The sequence below is a fragment of the Alosa alosa genome, chromosome 10 (genome assembly GCF_017589495.1).
Source record: "Alosa alosa isolate M-15738 ecotype Scorff River chromosome 10, AALO_Geno_1.1, whole genome shotgun sequence".
In the NCBI taxonomy this organism is placed as follows: domain Eukaryota; kingdom Metazoa; phylum Chordata; class Actinopteri; order Clupeiformes; family Clupeidae; genus Alosa; species Alosa alosa.
In genome coordinates, this window is record NC_063198.1 from 17122390 (window position 1) to 17149199 (window position 26810).

At 40.3% G+C, this 26810-nt stretch overlaps 1 protein-coding gene across 3 annotated transcripts in view; it reads right to left on the reverse strand.

The window, feature by feature from the left end:
- LOC125302265 (metabotropic glutamate receptor 4-like) overlaps positions 1-26810 on the reverse strand; it is a 198764-nt gene that overhangs the window by 53101 nt on the left and 118853 nt on the right. For all 3 annotated transcript variants that reach the window (XM_048255374.1, XM_048255376.1, XM_048255375.1), the window contains 4 exons: positions 26045-26261; positions 3756-3891; positions 1549-1703; positions 984-1124 (listed from right to left, as the gene is read on the reverse strand). In XM_048255374.1, coding sequence (XP_048111331.1) covers positions 984-1124; positions 1549-1703; positions 3756-3891; positions 26045-26261 — 649 coding nt within the window. The remainder of the gene's footprint in view (positions 1-983; positions 1125-1548; positions 1704-3755; positions 3892-26044; positions 26262-26810) is intronic.

Sequence of the window (26810 nt, forward strand, 5' to 3'; positions counted from 1 at the left end):
TCTGGGAATTGGTTGTTTCCATACATTCTTCTTACAGCATCAATTTAATATCAATACTGCTTATTTGCATAATGGAATGTAATTTAATTCATACAATCTATTATGCAGTGCAGACAAGAGATTTATGTTTTAGTTCATTATTCTAAATAAACCATTTTAAATATTTGATGGCTCTGCTGCCATTAATATCTCATGAATGAATGAAAATGTTAATGTGGAAATGTATGAGCAGGCATGTTTGAGTAACTCTGATCATGTCCAGGAGGAGAGGGTGTTGTGTGTGTGTGTGTGTGGGGGGGGGGGGGTATGTGCCACTGCACAGCTGGATCCCGTAAGGTGCCAGCACTCACTGGTGCAGTGCAGCCGCGGCGGCACTTTAATCATTGTCACGGAGCATCAGTCCTCTAGAGCAATCTTATTAACACACACATACACACGTTTTCCTCAAAACACACATACGCACGCATGTACATACACACAAACCACAAACACACACACACACACACACACACACACACACGAATTGGAAAATGTGGTTGTGGAGAGTATATCGGGCAGCTGGCCAAACTGTTTGGTCAGCCTCGGATCAAAGCGGCTCTGTGGTGCCTTGCTGTAGCTGAAGGGGCGTAGTTGCTTGTTTAGTAATGAATGCATGGGATCTCGCCTCAGTCTCCCTCCCTATGGAGGGCCTGATCTGATGTGTGACCCACTGAGTAAGAAGTGTGGGAGAGACATTGTTCAGCACTGGTTAGCTGCAAGATTAAAGAGGCTTGGTGAAAGTATGAATAATCACTTGGCTGTTTGAAAACGGAGCACTTGTGTTACCAGAGATCATAGAACTGTGGGCCAAATCTGTCACACTGGATTTGGCAACTCTCAGGCTTGCCTGTGTGTATGTGTGTGGGTTTTTCCCCCTGTTCTATACCCAATTTTTTTTGTTGTGCAGTGCTGCAGAGTGGTGCTTTGAAAAAGGGGTTTCTTACTTGTGCACTTTTTTATTCCCGAGCCTTTCTTCAAGGGGTGTCGGCTGAGTTTGCAATTGAAATTGTTTTCCCAGAACTCTGCAAACCAGATATTTCTCCTGTTGTTCTCCAGTGTTCGGCTGATGAAGTAGCGATCAAAACCTGAGGAGGTCAATGAGAGCCTTGTCTTTGAAATGCCTCCAAAACAGAGTCAAGACTTCAATTAAACATTGTGCATCAAGTCAATTAAAACAATTACATTATTTTTTCTTTTACTTTATTCTACAGTTTGAAAGTGGCTGAACCACAGCTGATATCTGTATCCGAGTACTGAGGCCAGCTGTTTCAGCTTTTTGGCTCAATTTAAATGGCACCCCCCATCGAGCACAATCAATAGGTCCAGTGACAACACTGTCAATATGTTTTTCAACACAAACTCGTGACAGTTCATCCTTAAAGAGAACAGTGATTGGAAAAAGGAGTAATTCAATGTTTTGGTAGATTTCCTTGACTGTTGACGGTGCGATGGAGCCGTTACAGTCTGAAACCTCTGATCAGGAGGACCGCTCCCTCTTTTTGCTCGTACCTCGTATGGGCTGGCGTTTGGGGAGGATGGTGATGGCGCCCTCTGCAACTCTCTCCTGGTGCTCCACAGGGGAGATCTTTGACCCCCAGCTGTCTGATCCTACCCACAAGAAGTGTCCAATCTTGTTCTCTCTCTCTGCAGCTTGCAGAAGCCGTCTGAAGCAAGATCACACACACACACACACACACACAAAAAAAAAAAAACATGAACAGAAAGCAGCTACTGCTGGACCAAAATAGCCGCATGTGTTGCCGGTTTTCTGTTTGCTTTGATTGTACCAGAAGGTTCACCACTGAGTCCAGACTGTAGTGAAATATGGACATAACACTTAACTTAGATAGCCCACCCACAGAGATTTAACAGATCATCTGTTAACATTCAAGATCAGTATGTAGAATTGTTACTAAACATCAACCATAACGTGTAGTTCATAGAGATAACAGTTAGTAGTTAATTGAGTCAACAAATAACTTGTTGAAAATCTGAGCATCTGTAGATAGTCTGTGGGCAGAACGTCCAAGTAAATTGTGACCAGACATTTTTCTGAGACTGAAACATATCCGTGCAAGTTGCTTACATTGTGAAATGGGTTACCAATAAACATTCTTGTATCGTAGTCTGTTGCTTCCTCAACAAAGTTGTGTGAGCAGGTTGCATACAAAACAAGACAGACAACGGGGCTGCCATTAGGGGAATAGATGCCTTGTCAGCAAATCATTTCACCATATTTCTGCTAAATGTCACCGGAGCCACCCTTCTGAACCACCTACACTTTTGAATGTGCACTAGATCCTTTCAAAGTGACAGTTATAGAGACCATTTTTCAAAGTCAGTCTCCACCCCAGACGGTGGTATGCAGAATGTCCATCTTAAAGCTCCCTCTAGCTTTAAAGTGGCAGCTGTGTTCTGCAGGATCTCATTAATTTAAGGTGCAATGGTGAGACACATCGGCCATTATGCCTCCATTACATAAGCAGTTATCACACTGCTCATCTGACAAGCACCTATTGTCTAGTTGACAAAATAAGACTCTGAATTAACAGAAGTTACAGCCTAAAAATGACAGGGTAAGTACCTGGAAATACAGCATCAGAAAAGTAAAGGGTATGATAATGGAATTTAGTGGCTATTACGGCACAATTCACAATCATTTCATAAGTAAGGGAGTTAACAGTGATTTGAAATTCACAGTATCTCAAAAGATAACTGTGGATTACAATATGTACATTATAGGGTAAGTATCTAATATGGTGTGAGAAAAATAAAGCATAAGTAAAGGGTATGATAATAGCTTAGTGGCATAAATATTATACAAATAAAGAACAAAACTTGTTTGTGAAACTGCTGCCACATCTAAATAGACAGTGGTTTCTCACAGTGTTTTTGCATATGTTGTTCTAAATAGGGCGGAGGTTGTGTAGTGGTTAAGGAGCTGGGCTAGCATGCAGTAGCCTGTAAGTTGTGGGTTCAATTCCTGGCTTTCACCATTTTACCCTTGAGCAAGGCACTTAAGTTGATCTGGGGACAATGTAATCTCTTGCAATATATTTGACATATGTAAGTCACTTTGGACAACAGTGTCTGTTAAATATATGTACGGTAAATGTAAATTGGACAGAAATCAGATTTTATATTTTTTTTTTATGCCGATACCCACTGCTTAGCCTATAATTTTAGGGCTGTAATTTAGTATTACTGAATTAATCTCCATGTTTTTCCACATTTCCAACATCAACAACACCAACATCTGAATTCATCACTAAGGGAGGCACAATTCTAAGAAAAAAAGACTGTTATCTTGTCCTCCCAAGGAAAATGTTTTATGTCCTTAAATGTAAAGTTCTCAACCACTTCGACGTAACTTTCCAATTAAATTAAGCTATTCCGAGCTATTCCAATTAAGCTTGCCATTCCCAAAAGTCTAGGTATAAATTTGCTCTCTGTTTCCATGTGCAGTTGTAACACAGTATGTAATGTGAACCCCTTTTACCTTGAAAAGGATGCTGACCCACTTACAAATCATTTCATATCCATTCTGAAAAAGTGCTCTTGGAACACAAAGATGTGGGAGTTTTATCTGAGAATGTAACTAATATCCCTTGTGTAAGATGAAGCTAAGCTAAAAATAAAATAAGCTAAAATACCATACATACTATAAGAAATAGAAAGAAACAACCAAACATGCTCTTCCCACTTAATCATCTCACCTAATGTCATCCTCATTGGCAAAGAGAATGATGACTCTTGCATTAGGGTTGTCCGAGAGTCGCTGGATGATCTTGACAAACTCTCCCTGCTTTGGCTCTCTTGGAATCTTGACAGACTGCGAGATGCACACGCTACCTGTACACAGGCCAGAACAGATGGAGAGGGAAAGGAGAGAAGAGAAGGAATGAGATAAAGTTCAAAATATCTCTCAATATCAGTAAATCAGATAGTGGCTGTGCAGTAGGCCCTATGCATAACAATATTGTCGCATACACTGATATGGTATCTTGTCAAACCATGAATTTAAATATTTGGCTTGGGGAAAAGGTGAGATTTATCATTGACTGCATTTGATGTGCTTTGTTTAGTCACTGCACAGAGAAAGCCTAAGTAGTTTGGCCTTCTCCAGAGTCTCTTACTTCAAGCGGGGAGGCTTAGAGCTGCCTGGTGTGAAGCCATTTGTATTTGGCTCTCTTGTAATTGCCCAACAGGGGACCAGGCCCAATCTGTGACTACCACAGCAAATGTGATTTAGAATATGTTAATATGGAAAATGCGAGTTGGAGGGACTTACATAAATGTATTAGGAATTAGGGGCTACAAAAATTGAAAAGGAACATTGGAACGGACCAAAAAGACATTTTTCTACAGTAGAGTTCAATTTATTAGTATAAATGACCTAATCTTCTGAACATTATGGAGGCCAAGCCAATATACTTGGGCATCTATTTCTTGTGTGTCAGAAACAGAATGTAAAAGCCACACAAAGCAACAAATACATTGGGCTATCTCCATGAAACACTTAAAGAACCGTTGCTCTTAGACATAGTGTACATGTAAAGTGATAGCCATTAAATGGTTTAAAATTGATCACCCACTGCCATTTACTGAAACAGAAATGTGATCAGGCCTCTTTTTTTTCAAAACTAGCTGCTCTAACCCCCAAAGAAAGACCACATAGGAGAATGTAATAATCAATAATGTAACTATACCATTACCCTATGCATAAGAATCAATAATGTAACTATACCATTACCCTTTGTACATTTCTAAAGGTAAAGAAAACATTGCAGTTTTTTTAAACGAAATTGCAATCTATACTGTTCTCCTGTCTCATGTGTTACAGATTACACGTCATATATTAATTGCTTTTATTTGCAAATCTGCTTCATTTTTTAATCAACCATGTACAATAATTGCAAGCTATGATAAATGAGCTGTGGTGCTTTTTTCTGTCCCATAACTGCTGGAGAGGCACCAAAAAATCACAAATCGTATAATTTCAAGACATGGCAAGTAACGCTAAAGTTAAACTGGCTAAAGCTTTTTGCTATGAGTGCTGCTACCATTAAGTGCTAGAAACAACTTAAAATGTCAAACATACATACATACATCAAAACATGCCAAATGGATATGAAGCAAATAGTCCATACATGCGCAAGGAAAAATAAGCTATGGAACATAATGTCAAGGAAAATGAACTAAACCAATATATTAAGCCACTTGTCTCACTGATCCACAGTCCTTCTGAGCTGCAGTACTTTTCCTCACGCCATTGTTGTCCTGTGCATTGTTTTGGTAATTTAAGTGCTTTTAACGCTGACTATATGGTTTCATCATATGTATCTGTTATTCGGCCCCTGTGCTTTTTCTTGAGGAGAGAAAACACATAAAGAAAAGTTACTGTCTATAGTTTATTTTACAATGATAGTATTGGTGTACATGGTATATCTTTTACAAACAATGTTGTATTTCTCAATATTTTACCATTTTTAACATATCTGACCAAAAATGACTGTGAGCAATCAATGTGAGTTCTGACAGACTTTCCGGAAACTTCAAAAAATCTAAAACAAACTTCTTCAATGTGATTCACAAGTTCACATCTGTTTCTGAGGTCATAACTGGATTCGGGCATGGTGACACCTGTGGACACCAGAGGGACACAAATTGAAGGACGCCCATTAATTACTTTTACCATGACCAGGTGTCTCGCTCCCGGAGATGAGACCTCTCGCCGCCTGGCCTGCCTGCTGGACTGAGGCACAACACAAACAGAGCTCCCACTTTAAATACTGGTACCAAAGGGCATTAACACTTTGGACAAATCTCAGCAGGGCTAGTGTGGACACTCCATATGGGGGGAATGGAGGAGATGTTAAGCTTACATTCTCCTATCTTTGACTTTTAAATTGCTTCCTAAGTATTGGCCCATATGAAAGAATAGGAGTTCTCCGTTCCCATGGTATCTTTTGTTTCCATTTCCATTTATTTGTCTGTCATTACCAAGTACCTGGATACTCATAAGTCACCGCTAGACCAATCAAATCTCTCCCTGAATAATCCATTTCTGCAGCAGATCTTCTACTGCAGACAAGTATCAGAATAACTGTAGGCCTGGTCGTTAGGAAGCCTAGGGTGTGGTTTTACTGCGGCTATACTCGTCTTGCTCTCACCTCTGTTGAACTAGCTGCCTCAAACTTTCCTCTCAATCTGGGTCAGATGCATCTTCAGACATTTCCTTCAGTAAAGATGGATCTTAACGCCAGGGGCTGCCCCCTACTGAGACAACTGGCCCCTGACTTCATCACTGATGCACCTAAACAGACTGATGAGGAGAGGAGCAGCATCTCTGATTGACCTCTGTTAAAACAGCATGGCTCCTAGGTAAGTCATTCCTGAGGAGATGCAGGGCTATGCGTAGAAACATTTCCATATCTATGGGACTACAGTCTCCCTTACAAAAAATAACTACAGTAGTTACCAACAAAACTATAGTTATACAGCAGTTTTCTTTTTTTCTGCATAACTGCCAATTCTGTAAAATAGCTTGCACTGTTCTGTTTGATACAGCTATTCTGGTGTAACATATTCAATATTCTTGGTTTTTTTTTTTTAATTTCAGGATTAGGCCTATGTGACCTATCATAAGGTTTTCAGTCCACAGAGTCAGACCTGATTCTGTATCCACAGGGTTTGATTCGATGGTTCTTTCTCAGAGAAGCCTGTTCTGCTTCCTCGACAAATTTGTTTCAGGGGGTGACATCTTGTACTTCATGGTGAATTCATGTTCAGTTCTTGTTACCCTGCAATGGCAATTTGTTGTTGTACTGCGCCAATGGATTCTATAATTGTGATTTCTGCTGCACTACTTTTGCTGTTACACTTACCAATATATGTTTATTTTGTGCACCAGCAATTACATAGTTAATGTGTGTGTAAAGTAAGTAAGACATTCACCTGAGGTTATTTCATCGTCTGAAATGTTTGGCTACTGGCCATTGTCCCATTTGAGTCCCTTGCATCCAAAACATCACGTCAGAAAACGGGAGGACAGAAAATGTTAGGAGTTCATGTGTGAAAGCAGCTTTATTGCAAACATTTGCAAGTGGGTATGATTTTGGAAGTCGAAAAGGATTGTTTGTAAGTGTCTGTGTTCGTGTAGGGTGTGTGTGTGACTGTAGTTGCCACAGCCATTGGAGTGTGGGCCAAGTGTAAGAATTTAATGTCCAGTGTAATGTGTGTGCTTTCTGCTGATCTCAGGTCTCTCTTGCAACAACAGCTCTTTGTATGTGGAGACGAGGAGACTGCTGGGCTCACTTCAGGCACACTGGCATTGGGGCATAAAGGAGAAAGTTAAAACCCCTTTATTTAAAGTTGGGCCAAAGCAATTGTAAACAAAACAAAAAAAACACAGACCGGTTTCAACACTCACAGGGTCCTAATTAGGGCGTGGTTTGGAAAGAGTACTCAAGTGAATGGGATGTTTATAGTTTAAATAGGCTATAGGTCATGTGGCCAAATCACACCGGCATATTAGAAATGACGACACTAATGTTGTGGAACATGCATGCCAAATGCATCAAGAGAACATACATAACAAAAAAGAGAAAAACATCAACATTGCAGTTAAATTAGGGAATTATGAAAAAAATCTGAAATCAATTTCTTCATTGAGGCCTGGATATATCAGTGCATCAGATTTATGAATCCAAGAGGTCTCTCTCTGTCTCTGAGACGATCCCCACCACTGGCGAACTGCACCACATCCTCTATTGCCTCTATTTTTAACAGGCTGTCATTTTATAGTGACAGTTATAGTTCTCTGTATCTGTGAAGCACTTTTTACAAGGAGTTAACAATGGTGGTATAAAATTGTAGTGTTAGTAGTGTAGTGTTTTGCATTTACATCATTCTGAAACATATTTAATGTTGCGTGATATTTCAGTCACAGCTAGCCTACTCCATTGTCTACTCTTGGTTCTTCCACAAGCCAGTTATTTTCACTGGACATAAGGCTGTGTGTGTTTGTGTGTGTGTGTGTGTGTGTGTGTGTGTGTGTGTGTGTGTGTGTGTGTGTGTGGTGTGTGTGCTTCTGTGTCTGTGTGCGTGACGATCTGTCAATGTGTCTGTCTGTCTCTCTGTCTGTCTGTCTGTCTGTCTGTCTCTGTGTGTTTTCTAGTGCCTGTGTGTTGTTTGGACTTTGGCACTAAAAATAGAACATGCAAATAGAAAGGTAATAATGTCTCCAGTAAGAACAGGTACAATAAATTTGGGGGAATCAGAGTTACAGCAAAACAAACTGGACATGGATTATATTATATTCCACTGTTTATTTTTAACTAAATTACCTAGATGATGTTGTGACACCTCCCTAACCTACCCATTGAGATAGGCATCAAAGCAAAGCTGTAATCAATGTAATCAACTGCCCATACCTGATTGATTTTGTTTGGCATAATGTGAAATTTCAAATTTAACACACTGTCATCTCAAACTGATTTCAGCTTAAAGGACCAGTATGTAGGAAATAATGGAAAATAAACTGTAACCATTCCAAAAATGATCACCATATGTTGTCAGAGAGTACGGAAACACGATGAATTGAAGTAATGGCTTATTTGACAACATTACTCTAACCCGTAAAACCCCGTAAAACCCATGAAAAAAAATGAGTTACGGGGCGGAATCTCTTGGAATTTTTGTTTATGTTTCGCTTACAGCTTCTCTCCTCCTGGCCCAACAGCAAGCCAACCTTACACATATGCACACACACACACACACACACACACACACACACACACACTCACACACATACATCCTCACACACTCACTACCCCTTACCCCCCCATCCCAACACCACCTCATTCACACTCTCAGAGTTACCATCCGCACCCCCCCCAGCCCCCCTTCTTGTCATTCCGGTCATCAATTTCATCCCTGATAATCATATCTGTAATCATCCTGGACGCAAATCATCCTTAGCCTCTCTGTTATTAATGTTATGTGTGTTAATAAGCCATGTCAATGTGATGTCTTGTTAAGTTACAGTATGTGTTTGTGTAATGTACATCTGTTTGTCCGATGTAGTATTCTTGTGCATGTCGTTGTAGTGTTGCATTTTCTGTAATGTCAATGGTGTTTGCAATAAAAAAATGTAAAAAAACGCCTACGAGAGGCAGGCAAATTTCCAAAATTAAAACAGGAAACAAATTAAGTGGACATCGGAGGAGCTTCCTGAGATGGTGACGTCTTCGTCAAACGAAGAATATCAAGTCTGACGCAGAGCTGGCCATATTTCCCCACAACAGGTAGCCTAGGCTAAACGTCATCTGCATCGCTAACTTCAGCTAAATATGTTACGTTGGTTAGAGAGGTATTTTCTGTTTTCACTGTTTCCATAATGTGTAGCTGGGTCATGGTTGGAGAAACGTTAAAGCAGCTGATGCAGCAGATGAAGTTTAGCCTAGGCTAGGATACCTGTCGTGGAGAAATATGGCCAGCTCTGCGTCAGACTTGATATTCTTCGTTTGACGAAGACGTCGCCATCTCAGGAAGCTCCTCCGATGTCCACTTCATTTGTTTCTTGTTTTAATTTTGGAAATTTGCTTGCCTCTCGTAGGTGTTCATGATAGGCCTACAACTGACAGCAAGTTGACAGTTGGCCTCTGCTAATTTGGCAACACAAATAGGAGGACACGCCAGCCCATTATTAATACGCTATTCTAGAATTAATCGTTCAAAACATAAACGAAAATTCCAAGAGATTCCGCCCTGTAACTCATTTTGTTTCATGTGTTTTACGGGTTATAGTAATGTCAAATAAGCCATTACTTCAATTCATCGTGTTTCCTTACTCTCTGACAACATATGGTGATCATTTTTGGAATGGTTACAATTAATTTTCCATTATTTCCTACATACTGGTCCTTTAAGGACTCAGTTCAAAAATGCCAGCGTTTACGCAAAGGAATGGGGTGTATATTGAGTCTGGCAGGGAGGTTACACCGATCACACTAAAGCGTCCCGTTCGTGGAGTGCAAAAACTACATTTTTACAGGTCTAATTTTTTCCAAATGTATGCACCATTATCACGTGTGGTGTAGCCAGTTCCATTAGTTATATTGGCAGCTAATTGTTGCAGCAGACGCTCCGCGAACGGAATATTTCAGTTACGTGACCAGTGTAGCCTCCCTGTAATACACAATATGTGTGCAAGGATTTAGCCAGAGCTTTACTGTTTTATTGGAGAGAGAGTTATCTTCTTGGGTCATCTTGGGTCAACAACAAAAAGTATAGGAATCCAAAAAATGCAGAGACCAGCCCAGACTGCAGTGTAGCATCAGATGTGTTAATTAAAATGGCACCATCTGGGAGAGGCGGTGAGTCAGCAGGTTCCTAACGCTTCAGTGCAGGGCCTTTGAGTACCACACTCAATCACAAGTCATTTGGAGAGACAACACTGCTCCGGTGAGGAGCCTCATCTCCACAGGCTGCCAAGTTCACTTCTCCATCATTGTCTCAGAGCAGAGGGATGTAGGGACTATTTGCCCAAACAAACAAACTGATGAAAAATCAGACTCCTGTTCATTTGCAGCTGTGCAGTCTTATTGCATGGCATGCTAGCCTGAGCTAACAGCGACTCCCTTTGCCTTTGATTGATTGAATTTGCTGCGCCTCATTCCTCTGTCTGGACAGAGCTTGATGTTTTAAAGCCTGCTCATTGAAATGGGCATCCTTGGCTGTGTGACTTGTATGCCCTTCGTCTGTGGTGCTGAGCAGCAGAACGAGAGGTTTCTTTGAATGAGGGGCTGCCAACATCCTGTGACCTTTGTTCGCTGGAGCCCCCTTAACAAACTGGCATTTCGCAAGTGACTCATATTCAAGAGGGTGCAGAGCTGAGGCTAACTGAGAAGAATGTCAAGTGAAGGTTCTCTCTCTCTCTCACTCTCTCTATCTATCTATCTCTCTGTGTGTATGTGTGAGACAGAGTTGGGTGAGAGACACTCTGAAGATAGTTTCTCATCATTAGCAGAACTTGTCGTGGTGAAGAAGGCCCCTCAGAGGAGAAAAAACAGGACTAACAAGAAAACTAACACACCACCACCAGCTGCAAAATCTGGTCATAGTATCTTTGCACTGTGCCAAATAGTCGAACAAACAATACTGTAATTATATCAACAAAATCGGTAACACTTTACTTGACAGTATCGGCATAAGAGTGACATGGCACTGTCATGAACACATGACACTCTCATGACACATGAAACCTAATCCTAACCTCTAACCCTAATCCTAACCATAACTCTAAACCTAACCCTAATCCTAACCCTAACTTGTTATGACAAAAACCGAATGTCACTTAATAACAGAAACGTTATGTCACAAACGTTTATGATACATTCATGACAGTGTCATGTCACTCTTATGTCGACACTGTCAAGTAAAGTGTAACCCAAAAATCTTTGCAACAGAATTCCAAGTTCCCTTTCGCCCAATGACCCAAAAAAACAGGCTGGACAATCTATCATCACTTTTGACTTATATATCTCTTTCTGGGCTTTACCACAATTACAGAGAAACTACATAATGTGAAAAAAATGTTATGGTCGAGTCGAACAAAGGCAAGTAGAGATGGCCTAATTAACTTTTTTTTAAGTTTTTCACAATACTATGTAAAGGAAATAAACTACAATGTAAATACTGTAGCCTGCTACCTTTACTTCAATCCAGTTTGCTCTACTGAAGGTTACAATCAAACCTCTAAATTCAATTCCTCAAAATTCTCTGAGCTTAATACAGCATTAACACTGACGGGTTAACATAAATTTATACAGCAGTCCAGACTTGGTCTGGCACAAAATGTACCCGGCATTCACAAAGGTGCTGCTGATGATCGATTCAAACACTGAAAAATATGTATGTTCTCAGAGGATGGAGATAGGTTTGGTGTAAGGTTTGTTTATAGAGGCCCATGTGGTGGAGACTGAAAGGTCATTGAGATTCTAATAAACATTCAAATAAACAAAAAGGAACTTTCAAATAGACTTTCATCAGGCCCCGAAGCTGTATCACCAGTGCCGCCAAGGGAGATATAACAGACAACTCTTGCTGTAGTGACAGCATTCTGAAATTACTTCTACATCAATGAGTGCTCAAACAATATTTTGTAGCTACATTTTCAGATTGTAATCATACAATGACATTGACTATGGAACATTGAATTATAGTCATTATACTGTGGAAGGCTTCAGTGATGTACAGTAAACTGGTTGCTTGTTGATAGTTATAATAAACAAACACAGTTCTATGCAGAGCTTGCACAAAGTTATTTTGATTACTTCCTTTGAAAAAAGGTTTTAGTGAATGAAACACAGCTGTTGCAGGTGACTTACTTAAAACATCAGAACAGGTATGGATGGCTAAATAAATAGAGCCTGCTGGTTCAACCAGGTAATGGCATACATCCAATTTATAACAAAACACATCTTCAAACCACATAGACAAATCAAGAGCCTTACAGGTTAACCCCAAACTGCCAAATATGGAGCAACATGTCTTCTCATTAAGGGGCTCTTGCTGAGACAGGGACACAGCAGACATCTGCTCACCCACCAGCCCCCTCCTCCATCTCCCTCCCTGCCCTGATTTCTGTCCCAAAACTGAAACCAGGCTGATTAAATGCATAACTTTCCCCTTTCAGACCCAAGAGAATACCTAACACATAGAAATGTATCTGTAGTCATGGGAAAGAATACTTCAATCTGCTGGCCAGTGATATGAAGTAAATGGGATTGTATGTAATAACTACTGTTAAACACTGAATATAGCAGCATCATAGTGTAGTGTGTGAATTCAGGGGACAGGACACAGTCACAAAAGGGAGTACCAGCCTGATTTGATTTCGTACACAGTATTTGGCCAAATTATATCACAGTGTAGTGACTATTTATTAGGTACTGTTTTGCTTCTTTCAAAACCTCATAAGACATGTTTAATCTGGCACCCAAACAGGCTTCCTGTGAAGTAACAGAGCTGAAGAGAGAGAAGTTTGAGAGCCCATTCAAGGCTATTGGATAAACCAGCACTACTTTCCTCCCAAATCTCATTTTGCTCTCTGTTTCTCTCATTGAAGTAGACACTCGATTAGTTGGCGAAGATTAAAATGGACAAATTTGTTTAGATTTGTAATTCATCCTGAGCACTGCCGCAAGACTGCCTGCTCCCTGATAGAAAGAGAATTTCCCCCATAGTGAACATCATCACACTGCAAAAACTCATTTGGACTGCTCTCCTTTTTCAACTTGTATGACCTCCTTTGCTCTGCAAAGCCATTTCAACACAGCCAACTTTGGTCAATTTGGGCCACGTCCAGGCAATTCTTGTATGCTAATGAAGCATCATCTGCCTAATAGGTCACAGATTGCTGGTGGAGACAGGGAGTTCCAATGGACCAGATTAAATGCCATTAGTATTGACATTTGAGTTTTCTAATACCCTATTAATCTTATGTACACACAAAATGGGGTAACTGTCTGGGATAATTTTATACAAATTTACGGTAACACTTTACTTGACGGGTGAGTTCATAACACATTCATAGCAGCTGTCATAAACTGCACATAAAGCATTCATGACTGTTTCATGAGACATGACTCAACAGAATACCAAACCTTTCATGAATGTGGAAGACAGAATGACGACAACTTATCAAAATAAAAGTCCAACAATCGCAAAGCAGCATTGCCGTTTTTGTTCCAAACCTCTTACCTGATCACGTCACATCTGAGTCAATGGGCTAGTCCAGTGCCAAAAAGACAGAACATGGTCAAGCAAATCATTTTGGTAACACTTTACTTGACGGGTGAGTTCATAACACATTCATAGCAGCTGTCATAAACTGCACATAAAGCATTCATGACTGTTTCATGAGACATGACTCAACATTCATAACAAAACTTTCATGAATGTGGAAGTCAGAACGACGACAACCTGTCAAAAAAAAAGTCCAACAATCGCAAAGCAGCATTGCCGTTTTTCTCTCCAGCCTTTGTAAATATTTCATGAATATCTTATGAAGTCTACATTGAATGTCACTTTACTATACAAGTTGTGAAGTATTCGTAATCACTGAGTTTAACACTGGGAGGTAGGCTAAACTAGCCTACATTCAGCTGACCCTTATTTGTTAACCTGGAATGGTTGGACAATGAACATTCCCAGTAGCAAATGATGAGAAAATATCTGCAAAGGTTACAAATAATGTTTTATGAAACAAAAACTATTTCCTTGACCATGTTCTGTCTTTTTGGCACTGGAGTAGCCCATTGACTCAGATGTGACGTGATCAGGTAAGAGGTTTGGAACAAAAACGGCAATGCTGCTTTGCGATTGTTGGACTTTTATTTTGACAAGTTGTCATCGTTCTGTCTTTCACATTCATGAAAGGTTTGGTATGAATGTTGAATCATGTCTCATGAAACAGTGATGAATGCTTTATGTGCAGTTTCTATGAATGTGTTATGAACTCACCCGTCAAGTAAAGTGTTACCAAATGCATTTGTTTTATGTAACCTTTACAGATGATTTCTCATCTTTTGCTACTGAATGTCCAACCGGTTACACAAATACGGGTCAGCTGAATGTTATGCATGCTAGTATGAACGTTATGCATGCCAGTATGAATACTAGTTTACCTCCCAGTGTTAAACTCAGTGATTACAAATACTTCACAACTTGTCAAGTGACATTCGATGTAGACTTCATAAGATATTCATGAAATATTTACAAAGGCTGGAGAGAAGAACGGTTGCGATTGTTGCACTTTTATTTTGACAAGTTGTCGTCGTTCTGTCTTCTACATTCATAAAAGGTTTGGTATGATTGTTGAGTCATGTATCATGAAACAGTCATGAATGCTTTATGTGCAGTTTATGACAGCTGCTATGAATGTGTTATGAACTCACCCGTCAAGTAAAATGTTACCAAATTTACTATAGTTATTTCCAAGTTTCTTTTGAAATTCCAGCATATTTCACCTCATTGATTCACCTTGATTAAGTATAATAGCTTGCTATAAAATTCATGCATAAAGAATATGAGAGATGTGAAAAAAACAAAAGAAATCACTGTTCACTGCCAAAGATAAGTTTATTTCACTGACTTTACTGCCCTGGAAAACCTTTACAGGGATTATACCAACTATCTGAATTTCATAGATTCAAATGAGAGTCTTTTTCTGGTCTTCACCTCTGAATCGTGACCACAAATATAATGTCTGCCTACATGAAACATGACATCTGAGGGCCTGTGGATTAGACCATTTACCATGACAAACTGCTCAAAGACCCATGACCTGCAGCCTACAGCCAACCCTTATGCCCCGCAGGACAGACCACACATCCAATGGTGTGTGGAGACAGGCTGGAGGGGATCAGTGTGTTTGTGTGGTTTTATTGGCGTGTTTAGGCTTTTGGTCTGGTTTCAACAGACATTTGGAAGCTGCAGCAGCCCTAAACACAAGGCCTAGAGAGAAGAGTCAACTTAAAAATCGCTTTTGTGGACATAAAAATCATAGGGATTTCAGATGCAGGTATGTCACTATGAGGCAAAATTTAGGCTCATAGTTGTCTCATCATGGTAACAACTACTCGACGTTGACATAACTTACCTCAGTCACAGCAACAAGATGGCTTCATTAGGTGCACTAAGTTCATAAGGTTCATTAAGTGCACTTTTTTGTACAATGCAGCCTGTCTTATTACATTATGGTACATAAATGAAATGTCAACCCTAAGTGGGAAATGTAAACACAATGTGTTTGATCAGTAGCCTGGCGGGGCCATCCTATATCATTGAGATGTATAGTCTGGCATCGAACCATTCACCTCGCTTAATCCAAGGGGCGGGCAGAGAATTGTCTTTCAAACTGCCTCGGCATGCAATAGGCCAGCGCTACGACCATATCCGTATCCGGTCGGCAAAACTGCAAATACATCCTTCTTCGAAAGTAATGACTTAAGTGCATTGTGTTGCTCAACTTTCAAAGAAAAGCACAAGTCCAACTCCTCCAAAGTTGACGCCAACGCCGATTCAAACAACCGCTCTTCGTTCGCCACCTTCCTTGTTGTTCACAGTCGCAGGACTGTCGTTATCCTGTTAAGCCCGCCTTAAGACTCTCTAACAAAATAGAGCGCTGTGATTGGAGAACATCCACGGTGCTAAGCCAATAGAAATCCCTATGGTTTGATACTAGACGTACAGGCTGAGCAAATTAATTTGCCGCCGCTAGGGTGCGTCTAGATTTCTAGGCTATTTGATCAGTGCATTTTGCAGATATTATGATCATTACAATCTATTAGTTTGAATCTTAACATTGAATTTTATGGGAAATGTCCAATCATTGCCATCCCCACCCCCCACACTCTCACACACACACACACACACACACACAGAGAGAGAGAGAGAGAGAGAGAGAGAGAGAGAGAGAGAAAGAGAGAGAGAGAGAGAGAGAGAGAGAGAGAGAGAGAGAGAGAGAGAGAGAGAGAGAGACACACTCATGATTAAACTGTCGCTGGGTTTCCATCTAACTAAATTGGGAAATAATGTGAATCCCATTTGAAATGAAAATCCTGATTGCCCTTGACAACCTCTGGGTATCCAAAGTTGTTTACAACTACTCCTATGATGAGGAGGATGTCCATTTCTAATTGACCTAACCAAACACAGCCACACAACACACAGGACGTGTAGCCTGCACAGCCCTCACAGCACACAGACACTCATTTCTATTAGCCAAACGATATGTGATGAAATAGGCAAATCAGTTAGATAGAATCATGCACTGAGCATTAGGTTGCATGATGTTCCTCATCTATACTACAGTAGATAGATTACTGCGGTGATCGGCTAGATTGCTGTAGTGTCTCATCAGTTCTGTTATCACTCGTCAACTGCCATGCTGACCTTTTATACCTGTGGCTGAACAAAGGCCCATATAACTAACTAAGTAAGTATTTCTTCATATAGCACATTTAGGATACTCATAGCTCTTTACACAAAGACATAGACATACACTAGGTTGCATGATGTTCCTCATCTATACTAGATAGATTACTGCGGTGATCGGCTAGATTGCTGTTGTGTCTCATCAGTTCTGTTATCACTCGTCAACTGCCATGCTGACCTTTTATACCTGTGGCTGAACAAAGGCCCATATAACTAACTAAGTAAGTATTTCTTCATATAACACATTTAGGATACTCATAGCTCTTTACACAAAGACATAGACATACACTCAAAAAATAAGTCATGGGCAATGCATATTCTACTGGTGTGAACAATGCACGACATGGACAGTCCGATCAGGGACCACTAGGGCGTCTGAAAATAGTTTGTAGGGGAAAATGTCCATATAATTTTCAACACAGTATATCAAATGGACCTCTATTTGGAAAGTTTTTCAATGTTTTTTTTAAAAAGAGCAGACATACAGTATGCTATATCGGCTTTAACATGAGGCATTTATGATTTTGACTCGACTCTAGCTACTGCTGCTCCACTGTTCAGTATTGACATTCACTGTCCCGCTGTGGTGCTGGCACAGGCAGAACGGTGTCACTGCTCATTTAGAGGGCCGAGAACACAGGTGGGTTCAATTACCATTAGTGCATCTCTCACTATCTACCTTTCCTAATGATGTGCCTTATCCAAAGGACATTTTCTGGATAATAACATTGACCTTTATTCGTTTGGTGGCCATTTTTACAGCTACATTTGGCCAGTCTGTTTTGTCAGTACCTACTGAATGCTCCCAATGAACCAAACCCATAACCTTCTGCTTAGTCAGTAATAGAAGCCAAAAAAGTCTAGAAAGAGAGCATAAACAATCTTATCACATATCACACCACATTAAAATGCATTTAAAGATGGAGGTGTCTTTCAGTGACGCTTTCTCTTACTTTCCTTTTCTTAAAAGTGTCACATACAACACATCAGAAATTATACACTCTCACTCTCATTCCATTACCACAGTCAGTTATTCCTTAAATCCCTTTCAAGACATGTCTTCTCTAAAGACTTCAATGAAAAGTTATCAGTGAGACTAAAATGAGTCAGTGAATTATCATGAAGTTCTGTTAAGAGGAGGAGGATGGGGTTGTCCTGAAGCTCCTGTCTACCGCATGTTTGACAGCTGGGGAAAGGAGCGCTGCTGCTGACTTGGACTTAAAAGGAAGCAGACTATTGAAAGACTTGCCTCTAAAGGATCTGTGCATCTCTCACTGTTCTGTAGTTCCAGAGATAAAAACGACATTGATGCATTGTCATGGCCATGAAAACTGTGCACCTTAAAGGTTTTTCTTTTTTTTTTTTATCTGTCTCAGTGTTCAAACAATTTAGTTGTAGATAAAAGACATACACCATAGGAAGAGACAAAAAAATGCATGGAACTTTGAAAACAACCGTGGGCTGCAGGTCTCATCAAATTTCTGTTCTCACGAATCCTTTAAATGCGAATGGATAGCATCAGTCCTCTTTTACTGGTCCTTGAGGAAGTGTCATCGAAAGACAAAACAAACAATCAAAGCAGCTTTGTCAAACTTTGTAGGCCTGCACAGCAGACACCACATGATGTTAGCTGGGCACAAGAAGTATCTGGATGTAGGTGCCTATGAATTCAGCAAATGTGGATAGATAGCAGAGGTTCTGTTTTGTTTGCCTTTGAGAAGGCGGTTGATGGATGAGAGAGAGCCTCTCACTCCAGGATGTTATCTATTACCTTCAGCCTCTGTTTTAGAGGCAGGGGATGTTCCATTTTCAGAACGCAGGTGTGAGTGAAGCTTCCCAGGCGATCCTTTTCACCTGATGGATGGAAAAGATCTCTCTCGAGCCAATTATTTCTATTAATTTGTCAAGCAATCAATCAAAGGCTGGATGCAGGCTCCTATCAGGGAATGGGACTGAATTCTTTAACTTGACTACCCCTTTCAAACACAGACACCAGACACCTCTTACCATCTCACCACACCATCTCCTGTCACATCATGTAATTTAGTTTGTCTTCATAATGAAATTTAAAAACTCAAGATTAAGAATGTGTCATTTTAATATTTCACAGTGAATCACTGGTGGGATGTCAAATCTCTGATATGGTCTCCAGTGCAAAACTATATCTGTACCTCCAGAGTGCATCAAATTAACAAATAAGTCTGTGAACAGATTTACCTGGCAGCGTGCAGAACCAGTGCTTATAGCGGCTTTTAAACAGATATTTACATGTCGTCATTTCTGCTTGAAAGTTCAGCCTGTTATCATTGTTTTAAAAAAAGCAATCTTATGTAAATTCAATATCAAATTTGACCAAAGAAGCACCTGTAGGTTTCTTGCAACCATATTCTCAGCCTCTCTGAAGTCTATTCTCAAAAGGCTACCAGCATCACAACAAAGCCTACTAAATTTGTAAAACGTCCAGCTTGCCAGCAAAAACAAATAAATGTTTTGCACAGGTAGTGCCAGCTTTTGCACACTGTGTTTTGAAATCATCAGGGGGAAAAGGTCGCCAGAGTTTTTGTCTACCTTGTGAGGGACTCCTGATAGAGCAATATCATATTGGTGAATCAAACACCAGCCTCTTCCACAGGCTTTGATCACAGCCCTTTGATCAAAAAGTGAGTTGTGCAGAGTTGTAGACCTCCAGCCAAGCCTTCTACAATGCACTGTCCCAGGTGTTACAGGGTATAAGACAGACGTTAGAAATCTGCTTAGGCAGAACCCAGGGAACACCAAAAGTGCTGGTTGGCCAGATGACTCCTCTGAAGTGCTGGTTCACACAAATGACGGGGCTAGAATACCAAAACCAATTCCATCTGTAGCTGTGTGGATTATGCATGGTGCATTTCCCTGACAAACATTTGGCCCTCTGATATACTTGGAGCAAAATAAATGTAGACGCCACATTGACCATGTTTACATCAAGTGTGCCTGCAGCAGAGCATCCATCTATGAACGGCTACAGAATGCAAAATTGGAGAGCTCTCCAAAATGATAGAAATACAAATACTGGCTCCAGCCAAGGCACCAGATCTGAAATGATCTGGAAAAGAATGTCCACACAGATTAGAAATCCACCATTGAACATTTCTAAAATCCCAGGGCTCCTTTTAACGCTGTCTTAGCCTGTTTTTAACTCACCTGCCAATTACACTGTTTTATTCTAATGGAACTCAAATAGCAGTGGCTTTTCTGCTTCTACTGCTTCAGCTTAGTTAAATCCAATAGCTGATTGATTTCAAAATCTCAGACTGACAACATACTGACGCACCATTAGACATTCTATTGCCAAGGCCATAAATGTCGAAAGAGAGGCTATACACACTTGGCATTTCAGTGTAACTGGTTTGACCTATAATTGCTCAGTGTATATGCTAATGACACCTACCAATCAGGAAGAGACCAAGACAGTCCTTACGTTAACGACTTACATTACTAACATTATTTGAAGGAATATTAATATAAAGCTTTACTAAGTAAGCTGAAGCTGAAACAATTTATTTTAATCTTTCACAGTGCACTTACAATGTATTCTCTCACAATATCTCCTAATATGGGCGTTCATGTCAGTGTAAGAAATGTCATGGCTCCTCCAGCAGATAAAGGATGAGGAAGAGTCACATTTCAACATGTCAGAATTCCATTTATTCACCTATTTCCTGCTTTAAATATTTCCTATGCTTCTAACTGATTGCTTCCCTGTCAGTGACTCATACATAAAGGTGGGAATCTGGAGACGGTCCATAGGAAAAAAAACAGCTGTGCAGCCCAACAGCTATCAAGACTGAAGTGTACGATAAAATAAAAAAAACAATAAAAAAGGTTTCATGATCATCTCTAAAAAGATTGTGACAAGTTTAGAAATGAAAATAGCCTCATACATATGCCATACATTTTAGCATATAGAAATCCTCAAAATGTGAATTATTTTTTTATTTGTATGATTATATACTCACCATATACTACAGCATAAAGACCTCTCACTTCTACGACGGAGAATTAGGGCCACACATGAAGAAAAACAGTATTTTTGCCATGGCGAGATTAAACTCGACATGTTGACTTTAAAGTCGACATGTCGACATTAAACTCGACATTTCGAGAATAAAGTTGAAATGTCATATCTACTTTAATCTCGACGTATCGACTTTAAAGTCGACATGCCGACATTAAACTCGAAATAGCCTACAGTTTAAACATAGCCTACAGTTAAACTATGTAGCCTACACTAACACACAATATGTGACATGAATAATAGGCCTACTTCAAATAGGTGTTATTTCAGATAGATTGCTAGATTGCAGATATTCAGATTGCTTGTCTGTTAACTATTCATTGCTGTCATCGTGATGCGCTGTATCTCGCGGTTATGGAAATACCATGCACTATGTCATTTATATAGCTAGAATAATACACGTTTCTAATGATATAATGATTCTATAGTACAAAATGTTATTTAACTCTGTTTTACGTGGGTAAGGCCACCGCACATCCAAATAACTGCCCTTCATGACCCACAGGCCGTCACTCTCCATAGGTTAACATGGCAAAACTCATTTTTCTAAAACTGCTTTTCCATGTCTCACCTACAATAAATATAGGAGGATATAAACACAGAATATGTGTGCATTTACTTAGAATACATGGGGTTGCCTGGTCGGGAGGACAGCTTAATTTGTCCCTCCATATTCAGCAATAGGCTGTTTTGCATCCATTACAAACAAACATGCAATGTGAAAGTCTAGGATTGGGGAGAGCACTTAGTATGCCTAGTCTAGTGCATAAGCATGAAGTTGAACCTTTAGATGAAAAACACTCTTTAATAATAGGCCTACAATAAATAAATAAACCGCTAATGACGTTTACTTTTGACCATCGCATTTATCGTCTGTAACTCCGTGATAAGGACATAACAGGAAAGTATTTGGCTGAGCAACGGTCGAGTTTAATCTCGACATGGTGACTTTAAAATTGACATGTCAAGATTAAAGTCGACATTACATTTCAACTTTATTCTCGAAATGTCGAGTTTAATGTTGACATGGCGACTTTAAAGTCAACATGTCGAGTTTAATCTCGTCATGGCAAAAATATTTTTTTCTTCATGTGTGGCCCTAATACTCCGTCGTAGAAGTGAGAGGTCTTTATGCTGTAGTATATGGCGAGTATATAATCATACAAATAAAAAATATACAAATTATAAAAAAAATAATTCACATTTTGAGGATTTCTATATGCTAAAATGTATGGCATATGTATGAGGCTATTTTCATTTCTAAACTTGTCACAATCTTTTTAGAGATGATCATGAAACCTTTTTTATTGTTTTTTTTATTTTATCGTACACTTCAGTCTTGATAGCTGTTGGGCTGCACAGCTGTTTTTTTTTCCTATGGACCGTCTCCAGATTCCCACCTTTATGTATGAGTCACTGACAGGGAAGCAATCAGTTAGAAGCATAGGAAATATTTAAAGCAGGAAATAGGTGAATAAATGGAATTCTGACATGTTGAAATGTGACTCTTCCTCATCCTTTATCTGCTGGAGGAGCCATGACATTTCTTACACTGACATGAACGCCCATATTAGGAGATATTGTGAGAGAATACATTGTAAGTGCACTGTGAAAGATTAAAATAAATTGTTTCAGCTTCAGCTTACTTAGTAAAGCTTTATATTAATATTCCTTCAAATAATGTTAGTAATGTAAGTCGTTAACGTAAGGACTGTCTTGGTCTCTTCCTGAACCTGTCACAATCTTTTTAGAGATGATCATGAAACCTTTTTTATTGTTATTTAATTCTCTTTGATATCAAGACTGTATTTGTGAAAGTTTTTTTTACAGCTCAATGACATACAGCAACATTTTACAGCTCAATGACATAAATCACCTGCTCACATTTGGAGAAGGCTGCATGGCAGTAAGGTAAAAGCACCAGGGCTATTCCATCAACAGTGAGTCTCTTTTCAAGGGCTGTCTTTAACACAATACCGTAGCATGCTGGTGCTGTTTGTGTGATATGGCCAGAGGTGCTCCCTGGGTTTCTTGGTTTACCTATGCTGGCTTTGCAACACACGAGTGCTTCCCTCTCTCTCTGGTGAAAACCTTTTTTGCCCCATCTGCCATGATGCCCGTGGATTGTTTTCCAATTTGTTTTCATTTATCTGTGTCTGTGCCATGTCACGTTCACAAGCAGCCTCAGTGCCTCTATGTGTCAGCTCCTTGTTGTTTGACCCATAGAGAGTTGCGGTGACGCATCAAATAATGAGACATAAGAGGTTTGGCACAGGATGATAGTGACATGTATATGTATATCTTCACAGGGGCTCATTGCATGCTTCATGAATGTGATTATGGCATATGGTTAGCATACACTATGCAGTGTGTATGTTTGTGTTTGTATTTGTGTGTGTGTGTATGTGTGTGTATGTGTGTGTATGTGTGTGTATGTGTGTGTGTGTGTGTGTGTGTGTGTGTGAGTGTGAAAGAGAGAGAGAGAATAGGCCATTTACTGTAGTTCTGAAATATGGTTGCTGTCCATGGTGCTGAAACAACATAACAACATAACACAGCAAAGTGTTATTGTGGTGAGAGAGAGAGAGAAAAGAGTGCAAATGAATATGTGTGTGTGTGTGTGTGTGTGTGTGTGTGTGTGTGTGTGTGTGTGTGTGTGTGTGTGTGAGTGTGTATGTGAAGAACCAATTTACTCCTCTCCGTGAATGTGTGAGATTTTGCAATACAGATAAGTCATTATTGTGTTATTGTGGTGAGAGAGAGAGAGAAAAGAGTGCAAATGAATGTGTGTGTGTGTGTGTGTGCGTGTGTGTGTATGTGTGAGTGTGTATGTGAAGAACCAATTTACTCCTCTCCGTGAATGTGTGAGATTTTGCAATACAGATAAGTCATTTAGATTTATATAGATTGATATGTGGTTTATTCTATTCTGGTTTGGTGAAACATTTGGTTTTCTAGGCTTGTGGATGGATCAATGATTAGGCTTTGAAATATTATTGGAGATATTCTCAATGAATTTCCTCTTAACTTAATTGTTGTTGCAATATAAAATAATCAATCAGTGGAGCACAGTGAAGTTTGTGTGATGAGAGTGCAGGTCCAAATATTTGTGTTTAATTATACCTAATCTGCTTTATCAGCCCTTGCAAACAACCATAGCGATCTTATCTGCAGATCATCACTGGTTAAGTGTAAAATAAATTTGCAGCTTAATTTGCTTCTGGTTATTTTCTGTGAAAGTCTCCCTGTCCTCACACAAACCTCACAATTCTGAGAAACCTTTCTGTGAGCAAGTGACTGTTTTCCGACTCCTCTCCTGAGAAAGTCTTTGTCCGTGTGTTCTTTCCCCCTGCGGAGGAGTCATTTCCTGGGTCAGTGTGTGGGAGAAGAGCAGCTGCTCACTCCTTCATGCTATGTGTGTGTTTGTGTGTGTGTGTGTGTGTGTGTGTGCGTGTGCATATGTGTGTGCATGTCAGTGTGCATGTGTGTGTGTGTATGTCAGTGTGCGTGTGCGTGTGTGTCTGTGTGTGTGTGTGTGTGTGTGTGTGTGTGTGTGTGTGTGTCATGTGTGCGCACATGCGTGTGCATGTGTGTCTGTCTGTCTGTGTCTGTATGTGTGTGTGTGTGTGTCTATCTATCTCTCTCTCTCTCTCTCTCTCTCTCTCTCTCTCTCTCTGTGTGTGTGTGTGTGTGTGTGTGTGTGTGTGTGTGTGTGTGTGTGTGTGTGTGTGTGTGTGTGGAGGAAGAGGATGAGAGGGCTGAAGGACATGAAATTGAGGCCCAGAGGGCTCTGTGATCCTGTCTCCTTTCGCTGCTCCTGCTGCCCTGCATGAAAAGATCCATAGAGGAGTAGGGGGCTCTTGTCCTGGTGATTTGTTCTGCACTTGCTTGCAGACCAAGCTAGTTGTTGAGCAGTGAATTCAATGACTGGATTATGGATGCCAAGACGAGCACAAGTGAAAATCAACAAAAATCTCATTATGAGTTACATAAGGCCAACAATGAAAGTCTGCCGTTTTTGTCCACAAGGCTGTACAAATCTCCACCAGAAATGCTTTGTGACAAGCTAGGTCTGTTCCAAAAAGCCGTCTTATACTTTTTTGGGGCCAGTCCTGATATCCAAGTCAGTGAAAATTCACTCTTTCAATTTGTGTCTCTGGCCATGCAGACAAAAAGCCTGCATTCCTTGTCCAGATGCTGCCAAATGGATCGCAGTTGTCAATCCAAAGAGGATGTGAACCTCGGCTGGCAGAGATAAATGGCCAAGAGTGCTTGGAAAGGGGGAGAAACCTGCAGCCTTATCAATCATTTTGCTCTATATACCTGACACAACCCTACCTGTGATTGTAGAACAGTGCACAGCAGAGGAAGGGGAGAAGAAATACACAATTCTCCGAGCAAGTGATGTGTTTGCCATTAATCCCTGGGCTGCTTAGTACAGTGTCCTGCCTGGCAATCTTTCAGACTCGTGGAGGGAAATCAGAGAGCTGCCCTGCGATTGGAATACCAGAAGGGTGTTGCAGTATGGCCAGATGAAAGTCTCTTTTTTCTCCACAAACGTTCTGTGATGAGACATTAATTTCGTGGCCAGGAAGAAACTGTAGAAACCATTGTAGATATTAAGAAACATATCTCATTTATAGCAACAAAAATGAGGGGAATATTTTGCACCAGAGAAGGGTCATAGAAAGATACTCAAAAGAAAGATACACCATTATGATTTTTTTTTTTTCTGATTTAGTTGTTTGAAACTGATATGGCTATAGTTTAATAAGCTACATAAAAAACATATAATTTGTTCAGATATTACTTCATAACCTGAACTCACACTTCCTCTACAGTACTGAAAACATGGCTTCTTTTGACCTAGATCATGTTCTAGATTTTCGATTCGATTAATAGAGTGACCCCATCGCTTACTGGACACTCCTGCACAGCACTTACCATCCTCACGGGACTTCTGAATGAAGGCGTCCACTCCGCTCTCTCCGTAGCTTCCTTCTGAGGCCACCGTGGAGACGTAGTTCCAGTTCATGGCCCTCACAATGTCCACCATGGCCTGGGCCTGGTAGGTGTCCGGGGGCACGACTCGGGAGAAGAAGTCGTAGCGGGTGTTGTCGCTTAGCTCGGGCGCGGTGGACGCGTAGCTTACCTGGGGGATCTGCGGAGGACAAATACACTCAGTTCAGCACCGCGGGCAGACCAGACTAAAAGCCATGGTGTTTGACAGCAAGGGGTCAGTAATTCGGTTCTGAGAGGACTGGGGTACGTGATGTGCCTCCAAAAAACATAAGCATGGTAAACAGAGCGAGAACACTATGCTTTCTAGCAAGTACGTTTTGGCCAGTCAGTCATTTTCGTCTTTGAGAAGAACTATTTGTCTGGAGACCTCTGCTGCTGACCTCTCAAAATAGTACACACTCACACAGATACACACACATTCACACACACACACACACACACACACACACACACACACACACACACACACACACAAAACACACACACACCGACAGTCTGGCCATCACCCTTTGTGATTAGAATCTAGAAACCTGAGGCAAAGACATGTACTGTACTGTATACACTACACAATGGCTTTTGGATGAAAAAAAAACAGCTGGCAGTAGGATTCTCTACAACAACAAAAAATACATGAAACGTTTCCAAAGCGAAAGCCTTTCAATAAAATGTTTTATCTCAAACCGAGGCG